This window comes from Coenobita brevimanus, chromosome 78 (assembly GCF_032717465.1).
Source record: "Coenobita brevimanus isolate Jiangsu-jjx chromosome 78, ASM3271746v2, whole genome shotgun sequence".
NCBI lineage: Eukaryota > Metazoa > Arthropoda > Malacostraca > Decapoda > Coenobitidae > Coenobita > Coenobita brevimanus.
In genome coordinates, this window is record NC_137031.1 from 26121909 (window position 1) to 26145794 (window position 23886).

Consider the following 23886-nt stretch of genomic DNA (forward strand, 5'->3'; position numbering starts at 1 on the left):
AGTCATAGATTACAGACGCGTGAATGCACTAACTGTCCCGGACAGATTTCCAATTCCTGTACTCATTAATTTGCTGGAATCTATAGGCGAAAACAATTGTGTTTTTTCCTCCCTAGATCTTTTAAGTGGTTACTGGCAAGTCGAGATGGAAGAATCATCTCATCCTATCACTGCCTTCAGTACTCCATCCGGTCATTACCAATTCCGTAGACTTCCATTCGGTTTGAGAAATGCACCTTCAGCGTTCATGCGATTAATTCATACAGTTTTCGCCGGCATGATAGGTCACTCAGTTTTTGCTTATCTAGATGATGTCATAATCGCTAGTCACTCAGTGGAGGAACACTTAGAAAAGTTAGCCAAAGAGTTCACTAGACTCAAACAAGCTGGACTTAAGATCAAACTATCAAAGTGTGACTTTTTATGTAAGAAACTCCAATTCCTGGGACATGTTGTTGACGCTCATGGAATTCACACATCAGATGACAAGGTTAGAGTCGTGACGAATTTCCCAACTCCAACCAACACCGACGCTGTACGCAGTTTCCTCGGTCTCAGTGGGTATTATAGAAGGTTCATACAAGCGTATGCCAAGATAGCTGCACCGTTAACAAAATTGCTAAAGAAGGATGCGCCTTTTGTGTGGGCTGATGAACAGCCAACCGCATTCACAACACTGAAAACTGCTCTAGCACAATCACCAGTTTTGGCATTCCCTGATTATTCTAAACCATTTCTTCTCTGTACTGATGCTTCCGGAGTAGGCCTAGGTGCTGTTCTCATGCAATATGACTCCGAAGGAAAGAAACGTGTCATTGCCTATGCTAGCCGTGTGCTAAACTCAGTGGAAAAGAATTACAGTATAACTCACTGGGAAGCCCTTGCCGTGGTCTGGTCCCTAAAACATTTCCGCAACATCATCTACGGATATCCTGTTCACATCCAAACCGACCATCTTCCCTTATGTGACTTGTTTCGGGGATGTAACCTTACCGGTCGACTTGCACGTTGGGCAGTCACTGTGACTGACTATAATCCAACATTTGAATACGTTTCTGTAAAATCCAATGTCGTAGTCGATGCCCTCTCGCGGCATGTTGCCACAGTCTCAACCAGTTGCGACGTAAACTTAGCGTTCAATTATGACACACTACGTAGGTTCCAGTGTGAGGACCCCGTATGGTCACAGGTCATATATTTCCTAGAGTCAGGCAATGACTCTTCTCTGCCAAAGTTACCAGTCCCTGTATCTGATTTCTTCCTCAACAATGAATTGCTCTATAAAAACTCAGTACTGACAGGTAACAACGTACCTCATCGCGAAGTTAAGCAACTAGTCATTCCAACAGACTTAATTCCTGCTGCCCTCCATTTAATCCACGACACCCCTCATGCATCACACCCTGGCAAAGCCAGAAGCTTACGGCAAGCACGTCTGTCATATTATTGGCCCACTATGCGAAAGGATATGGATGCGCACTGCGATGCATGTTTATCATGTGCCCGTCACAAGGGGACAACCAGTCAACCTGCTTCTATATTGCAGTGCCCAATACCATCAAAACCTTGGCAAACTGTCTCTCTCGATCTTCTGAAGCTGCCTCGTACAGAATCTGGCTTCATTTATCTGTTAGTGGCAGTCGATCATTTCTCTAGATTTGTTATCTTAGTTCCATTGCGTGAAAAGTCTGCTAATGCAGTAGCACATGCCTTTATTAATTCAGTTATTTGCCCTTTCACAACACCAGAAATAATTTTAACTGATAACGGGTCAGAGTTCAATAATTCAGTTCTGGAAGAAGTTTGTCTTCGATACAGAATTAAGAAATGCAATATAGTCGCCCATCATCCAGCCTCCAAATACCTAGTGGAGTGCCAGAATAGAAAGATATTGGAGAGTCTGCTTCACATAGTAGATCAGACTTCCAACTGGGATGAATGGATTCCACAGGTAGCTGCTTCATTTAATTCATCCATCAATAAGTCAATTGGAGAAACACCATTCTTCATCATATATGGCTTTGACAAAAGACTACCTTATTCACTGTCGCAATCGAAGCCTGATCCGATCTACGACTACGATAACTATGTGCGAGTAAACCTATCCAACTTCCAGAAAATTCATAAATATGTTCAGGATATCTGGCCCTTACAAATGAGGAGATGGTACGTAACCAACATGCCGCTGCCACAGATGTTACCATCCAAGTAGGTGACTTAGTTTTTGCCTTAGATCATGGCAGCGAATCAAAACTAAACAGTAAATTCTTGGGTCCCTTCCGTGTCATATCTCATAAAGGTAATAAATTCGAATTAAGAGATCCGCACAAGGCAGAGACAACATGGGTGCATGCAGATCATCTCAAACGTGCATCAAAACGCATAGTCTTGGAGGAACCACTAAGAGAGACCACATCCCCACAACAAACTCCTACTCAGCCATCTTCCTCTTCTCTAAACCTTCCTACTGACATTACTATTCAGCCTTCCCCTACTGTTAATGACTATCGTGTTAAGTTGCGTTCTGCCACTAAGTCTCTTGCATATCATCTCATACTGTCGTTAATATCCGTATCAACATCACCTCTAAGATCACCTCATTTTATAGGAAAGATGCTGTGGGTCTACGTGCTGACAGTGCTGACTCTGGTTGTGTCTGGATCGGGTGAGGACGATGGTGCCGTACGGCCCGGGGCCTTGGTCGGCGCAGGAGGCGAGGTAATGGTCGTCAGAGACATAGTCTCTTTGCGATATGACCTAGAGCCGCTGGCCGCCATGGCCATCGCCCTGCCTGACCTTGCACATCAGCTAGACGACCTGCAGGGACTCTTGTCAGAAATTAGAAATCGACATCCCAGTGACACATTTTTGTACCCACTCTACCTACCCATCTGCTGGAAATTAGATTATATTCGTTATCAGTTCAACCATCTTCAAGATTCCTTCCCTCATCAAACGCCTGTGGGTCGCTCACGAGTGAAACTTGGACTTTTTGACCTTGGAGGAGAAATCCTCAGTGGATTATTTGGTGTAGCGACTAACCGTGAACTTTCTGGTTATAAAAATGACTTAATCCAATTATCCAATGCCATCGAGTCCCAAAACAAAGTGTTACGTATTGAACATTTTATGATGCAACAGATGAGTCACCATCTACATGATGTTACTAATACGTTAAATAATTTTACGATTGTTCTTAAGCGTGAAGTATCACAGACTAATATTATTTCAGAGTTGATGAATATTAAATTACAGGTTGATAATTTGCAGGTTTCTCTGGACTCTCTTGTCTCCCAAGTTAGTAGCGTAATTCGTATTTTAGTCAATGCTGTTGATAGTCGTGTGACCCTAGATTTAAGTATCTCTCTCTGACTCTCGTTCTACCTTGGAATGGGCTCACTCAACCTTCGGCTTGTCTCCTATGATTCCATTTTCCTCTTTAGAACACTACTACCCAATACTAGAGGCCACATTCCTTACTAAAGATATAATTGTTCATATTCCTCTTCATTCCTCCATCATACTCGATCTCTTTCACATCATTCCTTTTCCCTTCTGGTACAATAACTCCCTGGTACAAGCCTCTGTCTCTTCAGAGTACTTTCTTCTCTCCCATGATCATCTCTATATTCCCTTCCTCTCCTCAAGTGACCTCGGTAGATGTGCCCTTCTCACACCCAACTCTCGTGTTTGTGCGGCGTACCTCATAACAATTTTTCCTGGCAGCGTTGCTCCTTGCGAATCTGCCTTAGTCCGTAACTTAGTACAACCTGTCTGTACCTTTGTTCCGGCCCCCAAAAGCCAGGTACACCATGCTCGTCTAAATCACATCCGCTATTTCTTCTTTAGTGTCTCAACTCCAGTCAGTCTTATTTGTCCAGGGACCCCTGTACGTTCACTAACCGCAATTGGTTTGCATAAGGCCCCTGATTACTGTACAGTAAAGTCTGAGTCTATAATAGCCCGTGCCACACATTATCACTTCGCACTCCGCTCCCACAAGTATGACATCTTCAAACCTATTAATACTACCTTTCATCTACCAACAGACAATCTTTCTATCACATCAGAAAACCCACGTATGTTGAACCATCTAAACAATTCTAATTTCATTATGAACCAGTTCTCTTCAGCTTTTAACCGCTCCTGGTCACATCCAGCCTTTGTATTTCCTCCGGTTGTCTTATGTTTTCTAGGTTTTATTGCAATTGTTTGTATCCTGTATTGTTGTCCCAAGCGAATGGACAAAAGGTTGCATGAGATCCGTGTAGCAATAAGGTTAGTGCGACAACCAAAAGACCTGGAAAATGGCAGTTCTGAGTAAAACTCATTTTGTGATTATATATATATTTGTAAATTGACCAAACCTATATGTTTATGCTATTTTTCCAACATGGCCATGTACTGTAAATATATTAATCCTTTCTTACATCCAGCTTTGTGAATTATGTAGCAATATCTCATTTATTATTGTACTCCAGTGTAATCCCGGTTCACTGTATACTCAGACCACTTGTATTCTTGCCATATTATGACTTGATGTCCCACCACTGTGTCAGGAGACACACTTTATGATGAGGGTGAAAATTGTTTGTAATCTTTTTGTAGATATTATCTAGTACGTAAATATAGTATGTAAGTAGTTGTAAGTAGTTGTAAGTAGGATCCAAGTAGGGCGTCAATGCTCGCTCAGTGTTATGTCTACGAGGTATGAGTCACGACTTCCATAGTCGCACCGCCTCTCTCTCTCTAGCCGGTGGCAACCGGCGATCAGTAGCTGTCCAAACGGGTCTGGGGTTGGACGTGCAATTGTCCACCATCGCTGTATATTGATTCAAGACTGTGTTTAATATATTGTCAGAAAACTACTACAAGACTTTGCCTTCACCTGCAAGTGACGTAAAGGGGGCCATCGACAGTTTTAACACATTTCATACATGGGTGAACCAGGGTTCGCGCCCCACCAGGGTAATAAACTTTAGGAGTGTTCACTCGGCCACGTACTGCATTGGCGGACACAAGGGATGCTGTGGTTATCGCTTACTGTAAAGTATGCTTGCACCCAGTCGGCTTGCGCGGGCCGATTACACTTCGTTCACAGACTACACACACATCCAAAGCCACTCCAACACTGCAGTTACACTTACAAGCACTTCTCACCCTACATACAATCTCTACCAGACAGCCTAAGCCACTTGGTAGAGATACATTGGCTGTATCGCCCCGACTTCTGTCGGGATAAGCCGGTCCTGCAGTGGATACTCAAACGGCTGATGATGATGATAATTATATATATATATATATATATATATATATATATATATATATATATATATATATATATATATATATATATATATATACTCGTATATATATATGTTCAGGTGCACACTGCCATGGTCGGTTGTGTTGTGTTCATCATCACCTTGATCCTGTTCGACCTAATGCGTGACTCATATTTTTCTCCCACATTTTCTCTCTCATACTGAGTCAAACTCTCTCTCTCTTTTCAACTCTAACTCTTTCTCTAGCTCTCTCTTTTTGTCTTTACAGGTGCACAACGCCACTGCTGTGTTCATCGTCAACTTAACCCTGTCAGACCTGATGCTGGGAGTGTTCAACCTGCCTCTGGCCGCCTCGCTCTTCGTGCACCGCGCCTGGGTACACACGGGCTTCCTGTGCATGCTGTTCCCCTTCCTTCGCTACGGACTGGTGGCCGTGTCCGTCTTTACCGTCCTGGCCATCACCATCAACAGATACGTCATGATCGCACACCCCAAACTCTATCACAGGTGGGCAAAGGCAGTGGCTGGCACAGCACGCCTCGTAACACCTCTTTCTTAGCGATTTATTTTGTGTAGTACTCCTTAACTTTCTTTTGTACATGAATATGTGACACAGGACACCCCGTAACACCTCTTTCTCACCTATTTATGTGATATTTTGCACGTTAACATTCTCCTGCATTTATGTCATTGTAGTATCGCCATTGCTTGCATTAATAACATATGACTAAACAGAGATGTGATACACTGAATAAATCGGAAATGAATAGGCGTTTCCCTAAAGCCAATGAGAATACATACCTTAAAGTTGTATTCTGAGTTGCGTCAGTGAGGGGAGGTAATAAATTTTGGGCCACATTTCTATTCTCCTGGGATATTTCGTAATGCCTCTTCCTTGGCGATTTATTTTTATTTTTATAACTTTTTATCCCGCTGGACGATGCTGATACATGCCTCAAAAAAGTAAAGTGTAGTGCGCGTAAGTCACTAAGAAGAGGTTTTACGAGATTTCGAAAGCCACTTAAAATATAGCCATCAAAGTTGTATTCTGTGACACGTTAGTAAAGGTAATCCTGGTTCTCTCACAGGCAGGATGGCGGAGGGGTGAATGAAAGACAGCAGATAAATAAAAATGGTTTATGTCAGCATAACAACATAGATTATTGCTACTGCATACCAAGAGAAAAGGTGGAATTAATGGACCAATACACATACTACGAGAACACTGAGATTGAGATAGAGAGGCAGACAGAAAAATACATAGATAAACAGATAGTTCATGTAGAATCACCAGCCTCACAGTATGAAGCAATTTATAATGACCCATCCCATGAAGAAGTTGATCTCTGTCTGTCTGTCTGTCTGTCTGTCTCTCTCTCTCTCTCTCTCTCTCTCTCTCTCTCTCTCTCTCAATGGGCACAGAGGCGGTGTTAGATCAATATTTTCCACAAACTGTAACCCAACACTGGCTTAAATGTGATACCATGGGTCGGTTTAGAGAGAGAGAGAGAGAGAGAGAGAGATGCCGGTTATATGGTAATTCACACCATCACCATGCACTTACCGCTGATACTGCTGCAAACCCGTGCTGTATGCTCACCAAAATTGATATGATCTCCTCTGATGGACCGGAGCCATTCTCAGGACTTTTATGTAAATCGTGGTTGCATGAATTTTGATCAGACTCAATTATGAGATAGGAATAAATTTTCTCCCTTACTTGTCAAATCACCCCAAGCCTATTTACATGGGATCTTTAGCTGAGGTTTCCCCGTCAGGTTAGAACAAACGTCAGCTGAAGAGTCACACTATCATGAACAAGAAATACTATACAAAAAATCCACAATGGCAGGAGAAAAGATGTATTTCCCAACGTGTCACACCATCATTACCAACACTACTGCCACTGCTGACAACACCCTTACCTATGCCATTATTACCACCACTACTGACAACACCCTTACCGTTAGTGCTATGCCATTATTACCACCACTACTGACAACACACTTACCGTTAGTGCTATGCCATAATTACCACCACTACTGACAACACCCTTACCGTTAGTGCTATGCCATTAATACCACCACTACTGACAACACCCTTACCGTTAGTGCTATGCCATTATTACCACCACTACTGACAACACCCTTACCATTAGTGCTATGCCATTATTACCACCACTACTGTCAACACCATTACCGTTTCAGGTTGTACACGCGGACGTTATTGGCACTGATGGTGGTATCGACGTGGGTTGGAGCCTTTGGAGCGCTGATGCCCACCGTCTTGAAGATATGGGGGACTTTTGGCTTGGACCCCACCATTGGTTCGTGCACCATCCTGCCGGATACTGCTGGACGCTCACCGAAAGAATTCCTCTTTGTGTTTGCGTTCGTGCTTCCATGCTTGGCCATCTGTGTCTGCTACGCCAAGATTTTCTGCATCGCGCACTGTGCCGACAAACGAAGCCATTCCCATGGACTGAGCATCATCACAGCCAATAGCAAACCAACTGGCTGCAGAAAGCTGGAGGAAGGGGAAAAGCTGGGTATGGAAGATGAGGGGGATACAGACTTACAGGTGGAGGGTGAAGCAAGGGTGCACACACCGAGCGAGCCTCTGCAGGTAGAAACGCTGGTAAAGCTCCTCTGTAGCACAAACTCCGGCAGGGTGGAGATCCTGGAAGTCGGTGCCTCCCCCGCCTACCCAGCCAATGCTTACGGGGATGGCAAAGGTCAGTCACCTTCATCAGGGGTGAGCGCAACTCTGCTCAGGCCTGAGGTCAATGAGTTGTCTGGCCATGCTTTCAGAGAGGGGATGGTGGTGGCCTCCCCCATCAGAATATATCTACCAAGTGCACCAGACTGACCCGCCTCAGATGGGGCTGATAAGGCGGGGTGGTGGCAGTCAAACAAATTAGCAGAGGGAGCATTTTCACAGTTGCGTGGGACATTTCGCAGGGCTCGGAAGGGATCACTACTGACTTAGCAGACTGTATTAAGCCCGAAGGACCGGCGATTGCTGAAGATGATTCTGGTGATCTTCCTGTCTTTTGTGGCATGTTAACTGCCCATCACGCTGGTGAAGACGTTCAGCAAGGATGACAACCCTGTGTTGAACATCCTGGGGTTACTCTTAGTCTACCTTACCACCTGCATCAACCCCATTATCTATGTGGTCATGTCCTCAGAGTACCACCAGGCCTACCTTGGTCTCCTTGCCTGCTGCATTGGCCCTGATGCTGTCAATTGCTCCCTGACTAAGATTTCCTGAAGGCGTCCCTAGGCCACCCCCTGTGCCATCCCAGCCCTCAGCAACCCCAACACCACACCTGCTAAAGCCCTGCATCCCACACCTGTACCAGCCTTGCATCTCGCACCTGCACCAGCCTCGCATCCCACACCTGCACCAGCCTTGCATCCCACGCCTGCACCAGCCTTGCATCCCACACCTGCACTAGCCCTGCATCCCACACCTGCACCATCCTTGCATCTCACATCTGCATCATCCTTGCATCCCACACCTGCACCAGCCTTGGATCCCACACCTGCACCAGCCCTGCATCCTACACCTGCACCAGCCTTGCATCCCACACCTGCACCAGCCTTGCATCCCACACCTGCACCAACCTTGCATCCCACACCTGCACCAACCTTGCATCCCACACCTGCACCAGCCTTGCATCCCACTCCTGCCCTTAGAGCTTTCCACCTACATCTTCCCAAGATGCACCAGCTTCCTTCACCTGGCACCTTCAGCTCCTGCAGGTGTGGGCAGTAGATGAGGCGGGTGTGTTTGCTGGCGGGTGGCACTGGGTCCAGATTCACAAACAAACTTACGATCAATCTCTATAGCAACCTGGATTTGTCTGTGCATGAAGGACAAGGATAGGCGGTCAGAATCACGCCTTCTCTATCCTTCTTTCTGCAAAAACAGCTCCCAGATACAACAGGGAGTTAATCGTCAGTTTGTAAGTGAATCTGGCCCTGTTCTTGTCAGGTCTCACTTGAGGCAATAGGGCGGTATTCCATAAGTGGCTTTGGAGATTAGTAATATCTCTTTCTTTGCGATTTATTTTGAACATTGCACCGCAGTATTCTCTTGTTTGTCATTGATACAAATTATCTCGATATTAAAAGAAAGACATGAATTGATTGTTAAGGTGTACTTCACAAAATGAATCTCTATGAAAGGGGTGCTATGTTGTCCACTCTGCCACTTGAAATGCGAACCACATTCTCGTTTGACTTTCTAGCACATTTTTTTTTTTTTTTTGCATGTTGTGTGTTTATATTCTCGTCTGTGATATACAAACTATGCTGTTATTTAGATGTTATAAATAATTCAGTAGAGAATATAAGCAATTCTAAACATGCTTACACACTCTAACTCAAGGAATGCTGAATAGGCACACGACAGCGCCTCGTGACCATACCCACACATACACACATACACACAGGCTTCTAGAAACTTCACATCAGAATATTCCACGTGACACGACTTCTGCTACACGAGAATTTAGGAAGCAGAGCTCAGAAGGAAGTTAGCTATAGAACCGGCAGGTAGTAGGGAGAGGGAGCCTAGCAACATGGGCGAGAGAGAGAGAGAGAGAGAGAGAGAGAGAGAGAGAGAGAGAGAGAGAGAGAGAGACAGATAGAAACAGCAAGTCAGAGGATGAGATAGGTATTGTGGAGACATCAGCAGTTATTTCACTGAGCACATGGTTTGTAGTGTGCTCCCTTGCAAGATCTACAATCTTATGTAATTCTGGAATTATACCTGGCAAGAAGTTCATACCTGCAGAAAATTTCTTCAAAAATTCAGTTTTAAATTCATCATATGTCCTAGCTTTGAGGAGCTTATCTGATCTTAGTAAATTGCTTGCTGGACATCTTTCCTGGCTTATGCAAGATGAAAAAATGGCAATTTTCTCTTGTTCATCTAGGATGTGTCGTTTGATAAAGATTTGTTCGCACTGACTGACCAATGAAATGACGTCAATACAATCTTTTTCTGTGCCAGAGAATTTTGGGGCAGTTTTATCTTCATGGTAAACATAAACATGAGGTGGGGATGTTTGATCCACGGTATTTGTTGCGTTATTCATTTTCACTGTTTGCTCTGTTAATTTAACTTGGACTTGTTTATCGTTGTGTGAGGGAATGGTGGAATAGGTTCGGCCTGAACGGTGAACCCTATTAAGTATATTGGCATACATGTGCAAGTCAGCGACAAAGTCCTTACTTGCTACGTCAGAGGGGGTTTCCCACTCATCATCTAGAACTGACGTATTTGTTTCTTGATCTTTAGTTTGTGTTGAGTTTTGTACAATGGGTGTGTTGCCTTGGTGCTCTCCTAATTGTGAATCCGTTGTTGGAGCTAATTGTGTTTCATCTGGTATTAACGTGGGTGGTGGTGGAAATATCCCTTAACATGGGTGGTGGCGGAAATATCCCTGTCATTAAGGTATGGTGTTATGAAATACGCCTTTTGTTTATGTCCTAACTAAATAGATGAGTAAATGAGTTGTAATAAATGATAAACAGTGTGTGTATAAGTGTATATATAGAAATAAGTAAAGGAGTTGAATATACCTAATTTTAGCACTGAGAAGAAATGAGTAAGTATAATTTCACCCACTTGATACAGATCGGAGAGGCGTGTCGATGCAACTGTCGATCTCAGAAGAAAAATGCTGGATTGATTGAAGATCTCTTGATAATTCTAGGGCTGTGTTGATGGACGATATTACTCAGGAAATTCCATGGCCTGGTGCATGTGGTGGTTAACAGCTGTAGTCACAGGCAAACCTCAGTATAGAATGTCGAATTTCCAACTCAGTACTGTGGAAATAAATGAGTATGAGTAGGAACTATGTGAATAATGAGTAATGAGTAGTGGGTGGGAAGTGCCTGGTGTCAGTCACACGTTGATAGGCGTGGCGTCCTGTCAGCAAACACATTTGGTAACGTCGACTTCCCACACTGGTAGCCGTGGTGAGTAAATGAGTAGCGATGAGTAACTTCAGTGAAGATAAGTGAGTAAGATGGGTTGTGAATATGGGCTTGGTATTTGCTTCGTCGTCTTGACCTAGCACTCCTGCGTCAGCGTTGGAGGTTGGGTGGAGGTAGGAGAAGGAGGAGGGTGAGGTCTGGTGGTTGTGAGTTGTGAGTCGTGTCTCACTCTTCGTTTGTTTCTTTTGTTTTTCTTTCTCGATGTATTCTCGGTCCTTTTCTCTTGTGATTTACTCGTTGTGGGATGAGGACTGCCACTACTTGTCGGTGTGTGTAGAAGATTATACAGATGACTCGTAGAGTTGTTACTTGTAGTTGATTGTAGATGGTTGTAGTTCGTTGGTTCGTCGTAGAAATTGCAAGATTGTTTGTATCAGTACTTTGTTAAACTACTGGCAAGACGTCCTGTGACCTCTTCACCTCTAAATCAGCGTGATGATAGGGGAGACGGAGGGGGCTGGTTGGAGAGAATACTGTCAGGAGCTGGTTGTGAGTTGTTGGTTGTGAGAGGTATTTTTTGTTTTCAATCTTGATAATGCAGAATCAACTGTACACTCGTTGACTCGTAGGCTTGTAGACTCATAGGCTTGTAGACTTGTAGGCTTGTAGACTTGTAGACTCGTAGGCTTGTAGCTTGTATTTTGTAGGAATTCACTGTAGATTCGTAGACGAGGTTCGTATGTTCGCTGCCGCCATATCTCACAGTAACTTTGTAGTTTGTTGTAGTGATGTTATGTAGATCAGTTATACATATATTAGACTCGTGGACGAGCGGTTGTTGTACGTGAGTAGCTTTGTAAGTAGATAATCTTGGTTCCTTTTTGTCATGCAATGACAGGAGAGGTAAAGATTAGTATGAGACTAATTTTATTTGTCTTGGAAATATTAACAAAGTCTCTCACACACGAGCGAAGCATAAGTAGAGATCCGCGAGCTAACCTCCCTGTGTCGCTCTCTCTCTCTCTCTCTCTCTTTTCTACCCTCTCGCCCATGTTGCTAGGCTCCTTCTCCCTACTACCTGCCGGTTCTATAGCTAACCTCCTTCTGAGCTCTGCTTCCTAAATTCTCGTGTAGCAGAAGTCGTGTCATGTGGCATATTCTGATGTGAAGTTTCTAGAAGCCTGTGTGTGAGTATGTGTGTATGTGTGTGTATGGTCACGAGGCGCTGTCGTGTGCCTATTCAGCATTCCTTGAGTTAGAGTGTGTAAGCATGTTTAGCATTGCTCGATTCTCGCAGACACAATACCTATCTCATCCTCTGACTTGCTGTTTCTATCTGTCTGTCTATCTATCTATCTATCTATTATGATTTGTAATTATAATATGGAGTCCTAACAAGAAGAGGTGCTAAAAAAGATCTTAATAATGTGGAACTAACTGTTGCCCCTGGACTCGCCGTGCTCCCGTCACAACAAAGATAAAAATACTGATTTTTTTGGAATGACTTTTGTACCTCTGGGCCCTGAATTGTGTACCGTTTTCTAATGGCCTTTTTCTGCAACGCTTACATTCTCTTAGTGTCCAGTCAGTCAACCTCTTGCTCCATCGGTTATCCCTTATTCTTGCTATATGGCCTGCCCACCTCCAATTCTGCTCTTTTATAACTTCTATAATATCTTTGACTTTAGTCTGCTCTCTCACCCATGTTGATATTTTCCTGTCTCTTAAAGATATTCCCAAAATTGACCTTTCCATTGCTCTCTGAGAACGGATTAATTTATTCTCCATCAATTTTGTCAGTTTCCAGGTCTCACAACCATATGTCATAGCTGGAATTAAACATTCGTTATATACTTTTCGTTCGACACAAACTGGCAAGCTACTTTTCATAATGTCTCTAGGTTTACCAAAAGCTTTCCATCCAATTGTAATGCGTCTTTTATTTCGCTATCATGATCTTTCGTTAATTTTAGTATTTGCCCCAAGTGGTTGTACTCCTCAACTTCTTCCAAAATTTCTTCGCTTATTCTGATGACGCTCTTTGGTGTTTGTGGATAAAACATTAATTTTACTCCGGTTCGTCTTTAGCCCTACTTTCAGACTTTCTCTGTTCAGATCATTTAACATTTCTTGCAATGCCTCCGCTGTTTCTGACATTAGGACAATGTCATCTGCAAATCTTAAATGGTTTAGCTTTTCTCCATCTATGTTCACTCCTTTGTTTTCCCAGTCTAGCTTTCTGAAAATACTTTCTAGGCATGCTGTAAATAAGTTTGGTGAAATTGTATCTCCCTGACGCACGCCCTTCTGAATCTTAATTTTTTCCGAGTCCTTATGTAATTTAACTGTAGCAGTTCCATCTTTATATATGTTTTCGAGCAGTTTTACAATGTTCTCATTCATTCCTTGTTCACGCAATGAATTTATAATTGCTATATGCTCCACTAAATCGAAAGCCTTTTCTTAATCAACAAAACCTAAGAACAGTGGTTTATTACATTCCGTAGTTTTTTTCAGTTAGCTGATTCACTGTATGTAGATGATCAGTAGTCGAATACTCGCTTCGGAATCCTGCCTGTTCACGAGGTTGGTTTTCCTCCAAATTTGTTGTTAATCTGTTCGTAAGGACTTTAGTGAAGAGTTTGTAAATGACTGATAATAAGCTAATGGGTCGATAGTAAGTAACCTTTTCTGTAGAGTAAAATAACTATTGCATTATATTATATTTTGGGAATTTTCTTCTGTTTTATACATTTAGTAAATAAGTGAGCAAGACTGTTTTGTACTTGTACTCCTGCATCCAACAGTATATCTGTTACTATTCCATCTTCGGGAGACTTCCCTCTTTTCATATTTTTAAGAGAAATGTTTACCTCGTGTGGTGTTACCTCATGGATTTCACTTGTGTTAACTGAAAAGTTAGTTACTGGTACTACAAACTTTGATAATTAAAGTTCTTTGTAAAATTCTTTAACTCTCTTCACCATTTTGTCTCTGCATTTAATGATTTCACCGTTTTTGTCTTCGAGTGATGAAATTTGTTGCTTTCCTAGTGCCATTTTACTCTGGACCTGTTTCAGACTTTTTCCTATTTGAATGGTTTCTTTGATCTGATCCATGTTTCTCTTTCTTTTTTCTTCTCCTTGTCTTTTGTTGATAAGCTTATTTAATACGTATATATATATATATATATATATATATATATATATATATATATATATATATATATATATATATATAGAGAGAGAGAGAGAGAGAGAGAGAGATAGACAGATAGATATAGATATATATATATATATATAGCTTTCGTTTATAAAGGCTCCAACATGTTTGTATGCGTCGGCCTTGGTCACCTAATAGTGACTCTCCATGCTGCTCGGTCTCCGGCAGCCTCCCTATTCAGTCCCTTATCTCAGTCACACTCTATGACCTCGTTCCAGGACGTTTTCGGTCTGCCTCTTGAAACCCTATCCCCAACGTTAACACTTCTGACGTTGGGCACCATTATCTCCTCGTGCCCAAACCATTTCAGTCTACCTCTCCTTATCACAACACAAATACATTCCAGTCCCAGCCTTCCTCTTAATTCTTCCATCGTAAACCTAGCCCCCCAAGGCCTCACATTTATGGACACACTGCACATTCACCCAGTGAGCCTCTGAATGTCCTCTTTCTTTACTGCCCAGGTCTCTCTACCATACAGCAACACATTCCTAACATATGCCATATACAAAGATCACTTAGCACGGAGGGGGAGCGATTTCAATGTCAGGTAAGGCAACAGCTCTCTGAACTTCTTCCAGCCACTCCTTACTCTAGCTTCAGAGCTAGCTCCGGCCCCACCTCCAGCACATACCATGTCTCCCAGCTACCAAAACTCTTCCACACACTCGAAAGACTCACAAGCAAAATCAGTCCTTTTATGCCTGACACTCTCCACATACTCTCCTCGACACATTGCACATATGAAATTAGCATTATTTGGCAGTCCACTTCTAATACCACTCCATATCATATGCACCCGCTTATCATAAAAGCTGCACAAGATGGAAATACTCCCCACGCCGTTGTGGCAAAGCGCAAAGGGTAACAGTCCCTCTTCTTTGACAGCACTCCATTACCCCTCGATACCATAACCTATGTTTTATCGCCTTTTAATCTCAAGCCCTTGTACCCCAGACCATCTCTCCACTTCCTAAATCTTTCCTTCACCTGCTCTCATTCTCTGCAAATCATCACCACATAACATCTCCCACAGGAGTCCATGTGTGAAGTCAAGTGGGAGGGCTGCCAGCACCATGATAAACACCAAAGGACTCAAGACACCTCTGATGTACACCCTGATGCACATCAACATACGGAAAACTCATCACTCAAATCTCCATTCACTCTCACTTGGGTGTGAGCACCCACATACATAGCTATAACCACTCCAGACAGCCACTCCTTGATGCCAAGCTTTCTCATTGCCCACTTCACCACCTCTCTAGGGACGGTGTCAAAGCCTGTCTCCAACAAAAATAAAATACAAATCACTTTTCTTTCCTACATATTTTCCTGAAGCCGCCAAACAATGAATATGGCATCACTGTCCCTTTGTCTGCCATAAACCCAAATTGCATCTCATCAATATTCACTTTTCTCTAATCATACCTTCTGGAACTCTCTCCATTACCTTCATTATCTGGAGTAACTGTTTTAGACCCACTATAATTTCCACTTTCCAAGGCATCGCCCTTCCCCTTGCACACAGTTCCAAACACATTCTTCAGCCAATCATCTGGAACAACACACCGATATATATTCGTATCTATCAAATCAGTAACTAACCCCACTCCTATATCTCATGAGGCCTTAAGCATTTCAGCAGTCAACTCAGACACACCTGTCGCCTTCCCCACCAGCATCCTGCCTATTGCCCTGCTCACAATACATCAATCAAAGGCCAAGGTCCAAACGCTGGATTAACTGACTCCAAATCTTCCTGTTCCAGTCAGACTCTTCACTCAGCAACCGGTTCTAATGCTCTCTTCAGCTGTCTTTAATATCCTCACTGTTCTCTACTACCCGACCTCCATCATTCTTTACGCACTGCGTACCTGTGATATCTCTGTTTTCCCTCTTCATCTGTTTTACTCTCATAAAAAACATTCTTCCTTTCAACACTATATAGGTTATCCAGTAAAAGCATCTGAGACTCAGATTTTACCCTGTATACCTTTTTCTAAGTCCTACGCTGGGCAGCCAAGTATTCGTCTTTGTTCCCACCTTTCCATTCCAGGAGAAACCTTCATTTCTTTTTAACTGCAGCTTCTGCACCCTCATCCCACCACCATGTTATTTTATGTTTTGGTGGGGCCAATTATCCATCCATACAATGAATCAGTAACTCTCAGGATATTGTTTTTGAGAGCTCCGTACTATTCACTAACATTTCTGTAAAGAGATCCCTGTTCAGCCACCACTCTACTCATATCGCTACGGAAAGCATCCCTTTCTGCTTGGTTTGCAGCTCCGTATTTTCGTCCTTGGTGCATAGGTTCTCTTTTACATCACCCGCTCCTTATGTACCATGTCACATATCATTAATTTGTGTTGCCGCACACACTCTTTGCTTCCTATAGCCTAACATCCCTCACCAACCTAGTTATCAGCCGTCCTGACCAGGAAATATCTTAGTTAGCTACAATTTCCCCCAGATTCGTATGTAATCAACCTACACTCTTTTTCTAACTGCATGTTGCACACACACACACACACACACACACACACACACACACACACACACATATATATATATATATATATATATATATATATATATATATATATATAATATATACAGTATAATGTAATGGTTGCATTCGTGAATGAGACAGACTATATAATTATATAATCGAGAGAATCTCAGCGGTGTGCAAACATTTGAGGACGCATGAAACGACATTCAGTACTACTTTCTTTTGGATGTCTGTCCCTGGGAGAGGCTGAACTCTGACCTGGAGGACAAGAACGCGGGTGCCCCAACGACCTGACCTCCGGAGGCTCCAAGACTCACTGTGGGTATATCGAGAAAACTGCAGTGGTATTGATCTTGTGTAAATCCATATATGAGGCTTTAATACTGGATATCAACCGTATTTCAGGTAAGTGCATCATTTTTATTTGAGGTTGGCGAGTGTTGGAATAAGAAAGACTGATTCTCTCTCTCTCTCTCTCTCTCTCTCTCTCTCTCTGCACCTGATGTCGCCTCCTGGTATCTGTTGATATCCAAAATAATTTCCTCTATCTCAATACTCTCGCCAAACACCACATACAAAGGATGCTCTTATCAGCACTGTCCGTACCCAGTATAAGAGAGAGAGAGAGAGAGAGAGAGAGAGAGAGAGGAAGGGGAGACATGAAAAATGTCAACCAGAGAACAAAATTACGAAGGAATCCTATAAACCCTATAAGAGAACATATGAAACAACGAGAAATGTACAACAACAATAACAACAAATCTTTTAATAAGACAAAAATATGTACAGAAAAATCAGGCTAAATAATTAGTGTAAATTGACTGATAAATGCTGAAATGCAGGAACGAAAATGGAGACGTTTAAGAGAGGGGTAACTAGGCAATTATGATCAAAGTGGTTGCTTTGGTAACGTCCTAATGTGTGTTACTGGGAAGTATTTTCTGCCTAAGAAATGTCAGAGGGGAGGAGGAGGAGGAGAAGGAGTAGAAGAAGAAGGAAAAGGAGAAGGAGGAGGAGGAGGAGGAGGAGGAGGAGGGGAAAGGAGAGGAGGAAAAGTTGGAGGCGGAGAAGGAGAAGGAGGAGGAGGTGAAATAAAAGAAAGAGGTAGGGAAGGAAGGAAGGGTGTTAGGAATGAATGAAGGAAGAAAAGAAGTATTGTAAGAAGAGAAAGAAGGAAAAAAAATACATAAGAGCGAGAAGCAAGAAGTTATAAACTGAGAGCATAGGAGGAAAGAAGGGAAAGGAAGGGAGGTTGACAGGTGGACAAGGAAGAAGGAAGGAAGGTACTATGGGTCTGAGAGGAAACAAAGAAGAAATGATGAGAGGAAGGGAAGAAGGACAAATAACCTAAAATAGAGAGAAAAAAGGTGTTGCTATGAGGCAGATAGGAAGGCACTAAGGAATACAGGAAAGGAAAGAAGGAAGGAAGGAAGGATATAAGGTATACAGATAAGAAAGAACAAGCCTTTGTCAGCGACCGGAAGTGACTTTCGACACTAAAAGTAATTTCACTAGGGAGGTACTCCAGTGCAACATTCCACCCAAGAATCATGGCCCTGGCTTGATAATTTTTGGAGCCTAAGCATGTCGTGCAATCAAGGTTGTAATTATAACGCTTTTAATATTTTCTACACTCGATGACCATTGACCCCTGACCTGGCTAATGTAGGCCATGCATGTACGAAGCACACTAGTAGAACTCATTAACTTCTATAAACATGTAAGGTGTCATTCGATTCCATCCTCTCACTGTGGAGCTATGGAATTTGGAATTAGCGAAATGGCTCACTAAGCTTCTGAGTGGCGTTGCCAGGGACTGGAAGTGAGTTTCGACACTAAATGTCATTTTAGTATGAAGGTACTCCAGTGCAACATTCTACCCAAGGATCATGGCCCTGGCTTGATAATCTTCGAAGCCTTAGCATTTCGTGCGAGCATAGTCATAATTTTAGCTATTTTCACCATTTTCGCATTTGATAGCTTTTGACCCCTGACCTGGCCAGTGTAGCACAGATGAATATGAAAGAAAATTGTAGTGTTAGTCAATGTCTATAAGCATGCAAACTTTCATTCAATTCCATCGAGCTGCTGGGGAACTAGGGCCGGGGGGGGGGGGCATTATTGAAAACCGGTACTGGTTGTTAGGGACGCTGAGGCCAGTCTTCGCAGGGTTGCCACTCGAAAACCAGAGGAGAGGGGGAAAAATGGATGGCTCATTTCCGATAGGGAATGATCTAAAGATTGAGCCTAAGTAAGTCAGAGCTTTCTACGCCCATTAGTAATGTTTCTACAGCTCAAAACATGAAAACTACAAAAAAAGCTGGTTGTCGGCAGTTGCTAGGCAACTAGTAGTTGCCTAGCAACCAAAAAGTTGCTGACACAACTAGGTCATTGGCTGGTCATTGTATCTAAGTTTGGTTGGGACTGGTTAATTCTGAAGGGTAGAAGTGCCTGCCACAACTGAACAAGAAAGAAAGAATACAAGACATAGAGAAAGAAAACGCGAATACCAATAAGGGCAGCAATGGATCTGGCCAATGAAGTTACTAATGAGTTTCATCGAAAGGAGAAGGAAGCAGGGAGGGGTTAAGGGAAAGAACGTGGTCAAGTAAACTGGAAAGAAGGTAATAAGGAATTTATGAAAGGACCGGTTTAAGTAAAGAAGGAAAGAGAGAGGGAAAAATGGTGAAGGAAAGATTTAAAAAAAAAAAAAACGGGTAAGTACGGAGGAAGAAAAGAGTGAATGGGTGGGGGTCAATGTGTGGACAAGGGAGGAAGGAAGAAATATAAGGACGAAGGAAGGAAGGAATGCAAACAAATAAATGCAAAGGAAGGAAAGACAAGGAAAGGGGAAGAGATAACAGAGGGAAGGACAAAATCTGGTGTAAATGAGAAATAAAGGAAACATAAGTAAAAAGGGGAGAGATTATATTCAGATGTTGTGGAAATAATGAGGCACAACATTTTATTATTAAGATGACTGGGAGGAAGTGGTAGAGAGAGAGAGAGAGAGAGAGAGAGAGAGAGAGAGAGAGAATTATCTTCATGATGTATTCTAAGTAATCCAGAGTGTACTTAGCAAAATTCTCTCTCGTAAAGGGGATAATTTCGCTGCTATTAGGAGGAATAAAACAGACATTTTAAAATAAAATTCCCAACACCAACAAGGGATTACAAGTAGATCAGAGAAAAAAAAAATGCAACACTCAGAGGTGCTTGCTTTCACCTCTCCTCGAAAAATGCGTTAGTTCTTCTAATCCATGTTGTCACATTAAACTAATTTTCTTTCTATTGTTTAGTATGTGACCCCATAAACCCCTGAGGAAATTTATTAAAAAATACAGATAAATAAATGGAATATTAGTGGATGTATTATCCAAAGAAACAGCAGCCAAGTTTGAAGTGAGCTGAAGAAGTAATACAGGAATGGGTTCACACTGAAAAGTGTCTGCAAGAAGAAAAAAGTGAAAGATACCGTATATATACATTGTGAACACCATCACTGAGAGAGAGAGAGAGAGAGAGAGAGAGAGAGAGAGAGAGAGAGAGAGAGAGAGAGAGAGATGGGGTTTGAAAGTGGTATGCATTTCTCAAACGCCTCAGAAACAAATTTCCCCTTCCCCTTCCTTCCTCTAGCATCCTCCCTTCCCTCCCCCCCCTTTCTCTCTCTCTCTCTCTCTCTCTCTCTCTCTCTCTCTCTCTCTCTCTCTCTCTCTCTCTCTCTCTCTCGTGCGTTACATTATTTCACTGTTTATTTCCCCATACATGTATTACTGTATAAATATTTGTGTACTCACCCCACATCACACAGCAGTGCTGCAGACTGCACATACCTGGGAAGATAAAATATGTTCAAAACAGGAATGTGTGGTACAATACTACCACTACTACTACTACTACTACAACTACTATTACTACTACTACTACTACTACTACTACTAGTTTTCCTAATACCACAGTATTACTACTACGACTTCGACTACTACTGCTACACTACATTACTACTACTACTACTACTACTATACTACAACTACTACTGTTATTACTACTGTATTACTACTACTACTACTACTACTACTACTGCTACTTCAACATATTATTAAACAGATTCATTATTAAAATAGTAGTAGTAGCAGCAGCAGCAGTAGTAGTAGTAGTAGTAGTAGTAGTATTTTGCTTTGTCCTTTTTTTTTTTTTCTTAGATGTCGAAGTTTGTATACAAGAATGTACCTAAGGGTAACGCAAGTACTTGTACCAAATATAAGTGACCTTGACTTATTTCTGAAGGTCATATACTTTTTGATGTAAAAAGTGCATTTTTGAAATATATCTCAGAAAGTAACTGAGATACAGCTATGTGGTTGAAAATCCTATGACAAAAAAGCTTGCTGAGAATTACGTCCAAATATTTTGCCATTTAGCTTAGTGGAAAGTACCGAAATTAAATCTGCTCAGTGTTATCTTTGTACCACGTTAAAGAGAAAATCACAAAAGCTGTAACCTGTAATTTTACAGAAATATGGCTGTGGTGCCTCTCATTTTCTGGGAGGATTATGGTTACAGTTATGCATACAGTTAGCCAGTTATTGAGACAAATGTAAAATGTATCCATGCTTACAAAGACAAACAGTACCATAAATACAGTAGTTATGGCGAAGCTTCCTTATTGTGGCTACACAATGGGTAAATTGGTAACTAGTTATTATTATTATTATTATTATTATTATTACTATTACTGTTATTATTATCATCATTATTCCGTCACTTTTCGTCCCCGACTATCATGAAACATACTAAGGATGTAAAGCACCATGACCCTTTTACACTGACACAGTTTCAGTGACCCTGACAGTTTTCTAGGTCACAGACCCAAAGGAATTCAAAAATCGATTTCTCAACCTCAGTTTTGTCCTAAAATATTATAGATACATTATCCTGGAAGGAGATCCCGTGATACAATTATTTTCCAACATTTGCATTGAAAAAAAATGTACACATGTCATGCATAACAATTAGATATAATGGACACCTCACTTTTGTCAGCTTTCAATTGCTCTTCCATACATGAAAAAAACAAAACATGAATGAGGCAATTCTTGGCCCTAGAAGCCTTGTCCGTTCCTGGACCAGATCTGTATGCTTTCTGGCGGCAGTTTGACCAACGGTTTTTGAGCTATTACAATAAAAAAATAAGTTCAGCAATATACTAGTCAGTGGAGATCAGTAATTGTCTCTGATAGTTACAGTCGTCTAATTATTATTATTGATCTCCACCTATTACCATAGGTGATCATTGTTTCCGTTTATTGTTATTATTATTATTATTATTATTATTATTATTATTATTATTGTAGTTATTCTGTAATTTTTCCTCTTTGATTTTTGTCATTTTTATCGAGGATGTACACCAAACTGACCCAGTTTCAGTGACCTTGGCTTGCCTCTCGGGACGCAGTTCAAAAATTTCCAAAGACCATTCATTTTTCACCCTCATTTACTCCAAAACTACTATAAATACATGAACATGGAGGGAAATCCAGTGATGAAAATATTTTCCAAATATTTGTATGGGAAAAAAATTTGAAGGTAAATCATGCGTAACACAACGATATTCTGGACACCTCATTTTTCAATAGTTTTCCATACAGAAATATATATATATATATATATATATATATATATATATATATATATATATATATATATATATATATAAATGAGGAAGTTCTTGGACTTGGAAGTGTTGTCTGGTCCTGGACTAGATCTGTATAGGCTACTTCTTGGTGACAGTTTGACTTAGGGTTTTTGAGTCAGTACAAAAACCGGAAGTTATGCCTGTTGGCATTATCTTCTAAGGTGGAGATCAGTAACTCTCTGTCAATTCGTTCTGTAGCTGCTATTATTATTATTGTTATTATTATTATTATTATTATTATTATTATTATTATTATTATTATTATTATTATTATTATTATCATATCATCATCATCATCATCATCAATAACGAAAGGTATCAGTATCAGATGGAGAGAAATATAATTCTTTAACTATGTAGATCATAATGCTTGTTACGGTACCGGTATTTCACTTACACTTTATATTTCAAAATATGAACATTAGGATTCCATTAACTTACATGAGGGCCAGTGGAGACAACTATGCATGTGATGACAGACACTTAATAGATAACACTAAGCCATACTAGATTACATCGTTATTAGTTATAACACCAGACGTTCTTATTCAGCTGGTGGCTTCTCTATTTACTCTGGATAACGCTAAGCCAATTGACTCACCCACATGAAACCTTCCCAGATGCCAGGGTTCAGAAACTCTCCATTAATTCCTCCAGTACATAGACTTCTGTTTTGTGTTCCTCTTTATACTGCTGGACGATTTAACTAGGCTTAGGAACCGCTTGTATCTATTTATCCATAACTAAACCCCTGAATCCTGGAAGAGGCAGCCACAAACGGATCCCTTCACGTCATCCTGCCATCTACTACCAGTCTGCCCTCTCTCCAACCCACCCTGCCTTCACTCAAATGCAATACTTTTCCACTCACCTCCTTAATAGTTTGCGTTACCTCTGATCATTTTTACAAAATATATTATTTATCTCCCCCGCCTCACTGCATATTGTGGATGACTCTTGGGAACCTTAGTCTTGCCAGGAAAAGTAGTATCAACGTTGTAATAAACAGCATCTTTATTATTCCATACGTTTCGGAGACACAGTCTCCATCATCAGTGGTTCTAAAAGTTTAAAAGACAACAATCAGTGTCAGGAAAAAACACTCTTTTTTTATATACATTACGGAAGAGAACATAAAAAGAAAAAGAAAAAAAAGAGAGGGGAATCAAAAACAATTGGTAAAGTATAAAAGTAGCATGGTTACTCTTTGC

At 41.5% G+C, this 23886-nt stretch overlaps 1 protein-coding gene across 1 annotated transcript; it reads left to right on the forward strand.

Annotated features, from left to right (window-relative positions):
* The first annotated feature begins 1142 nt into the window (after positions 1–1142).
* Positions 1143–8558, forward strand: LOC145408766 (G-protein coupled receptor moody-like). Its single transcript, XM_080279418.1, has 4 exons — positions 1143–1166; positions 5554–5792; positions 7493–8039; positions 8373–8558. Exons 1-4 carry the CDS (start codon positions 1143–1145, stop codon positions 8556–8558), a joined length of 996 nt encoding a protein of 331 aa, XP_080135544.1.
* Positions 8559–23886: the final 15328 nt, after the last annotated feature.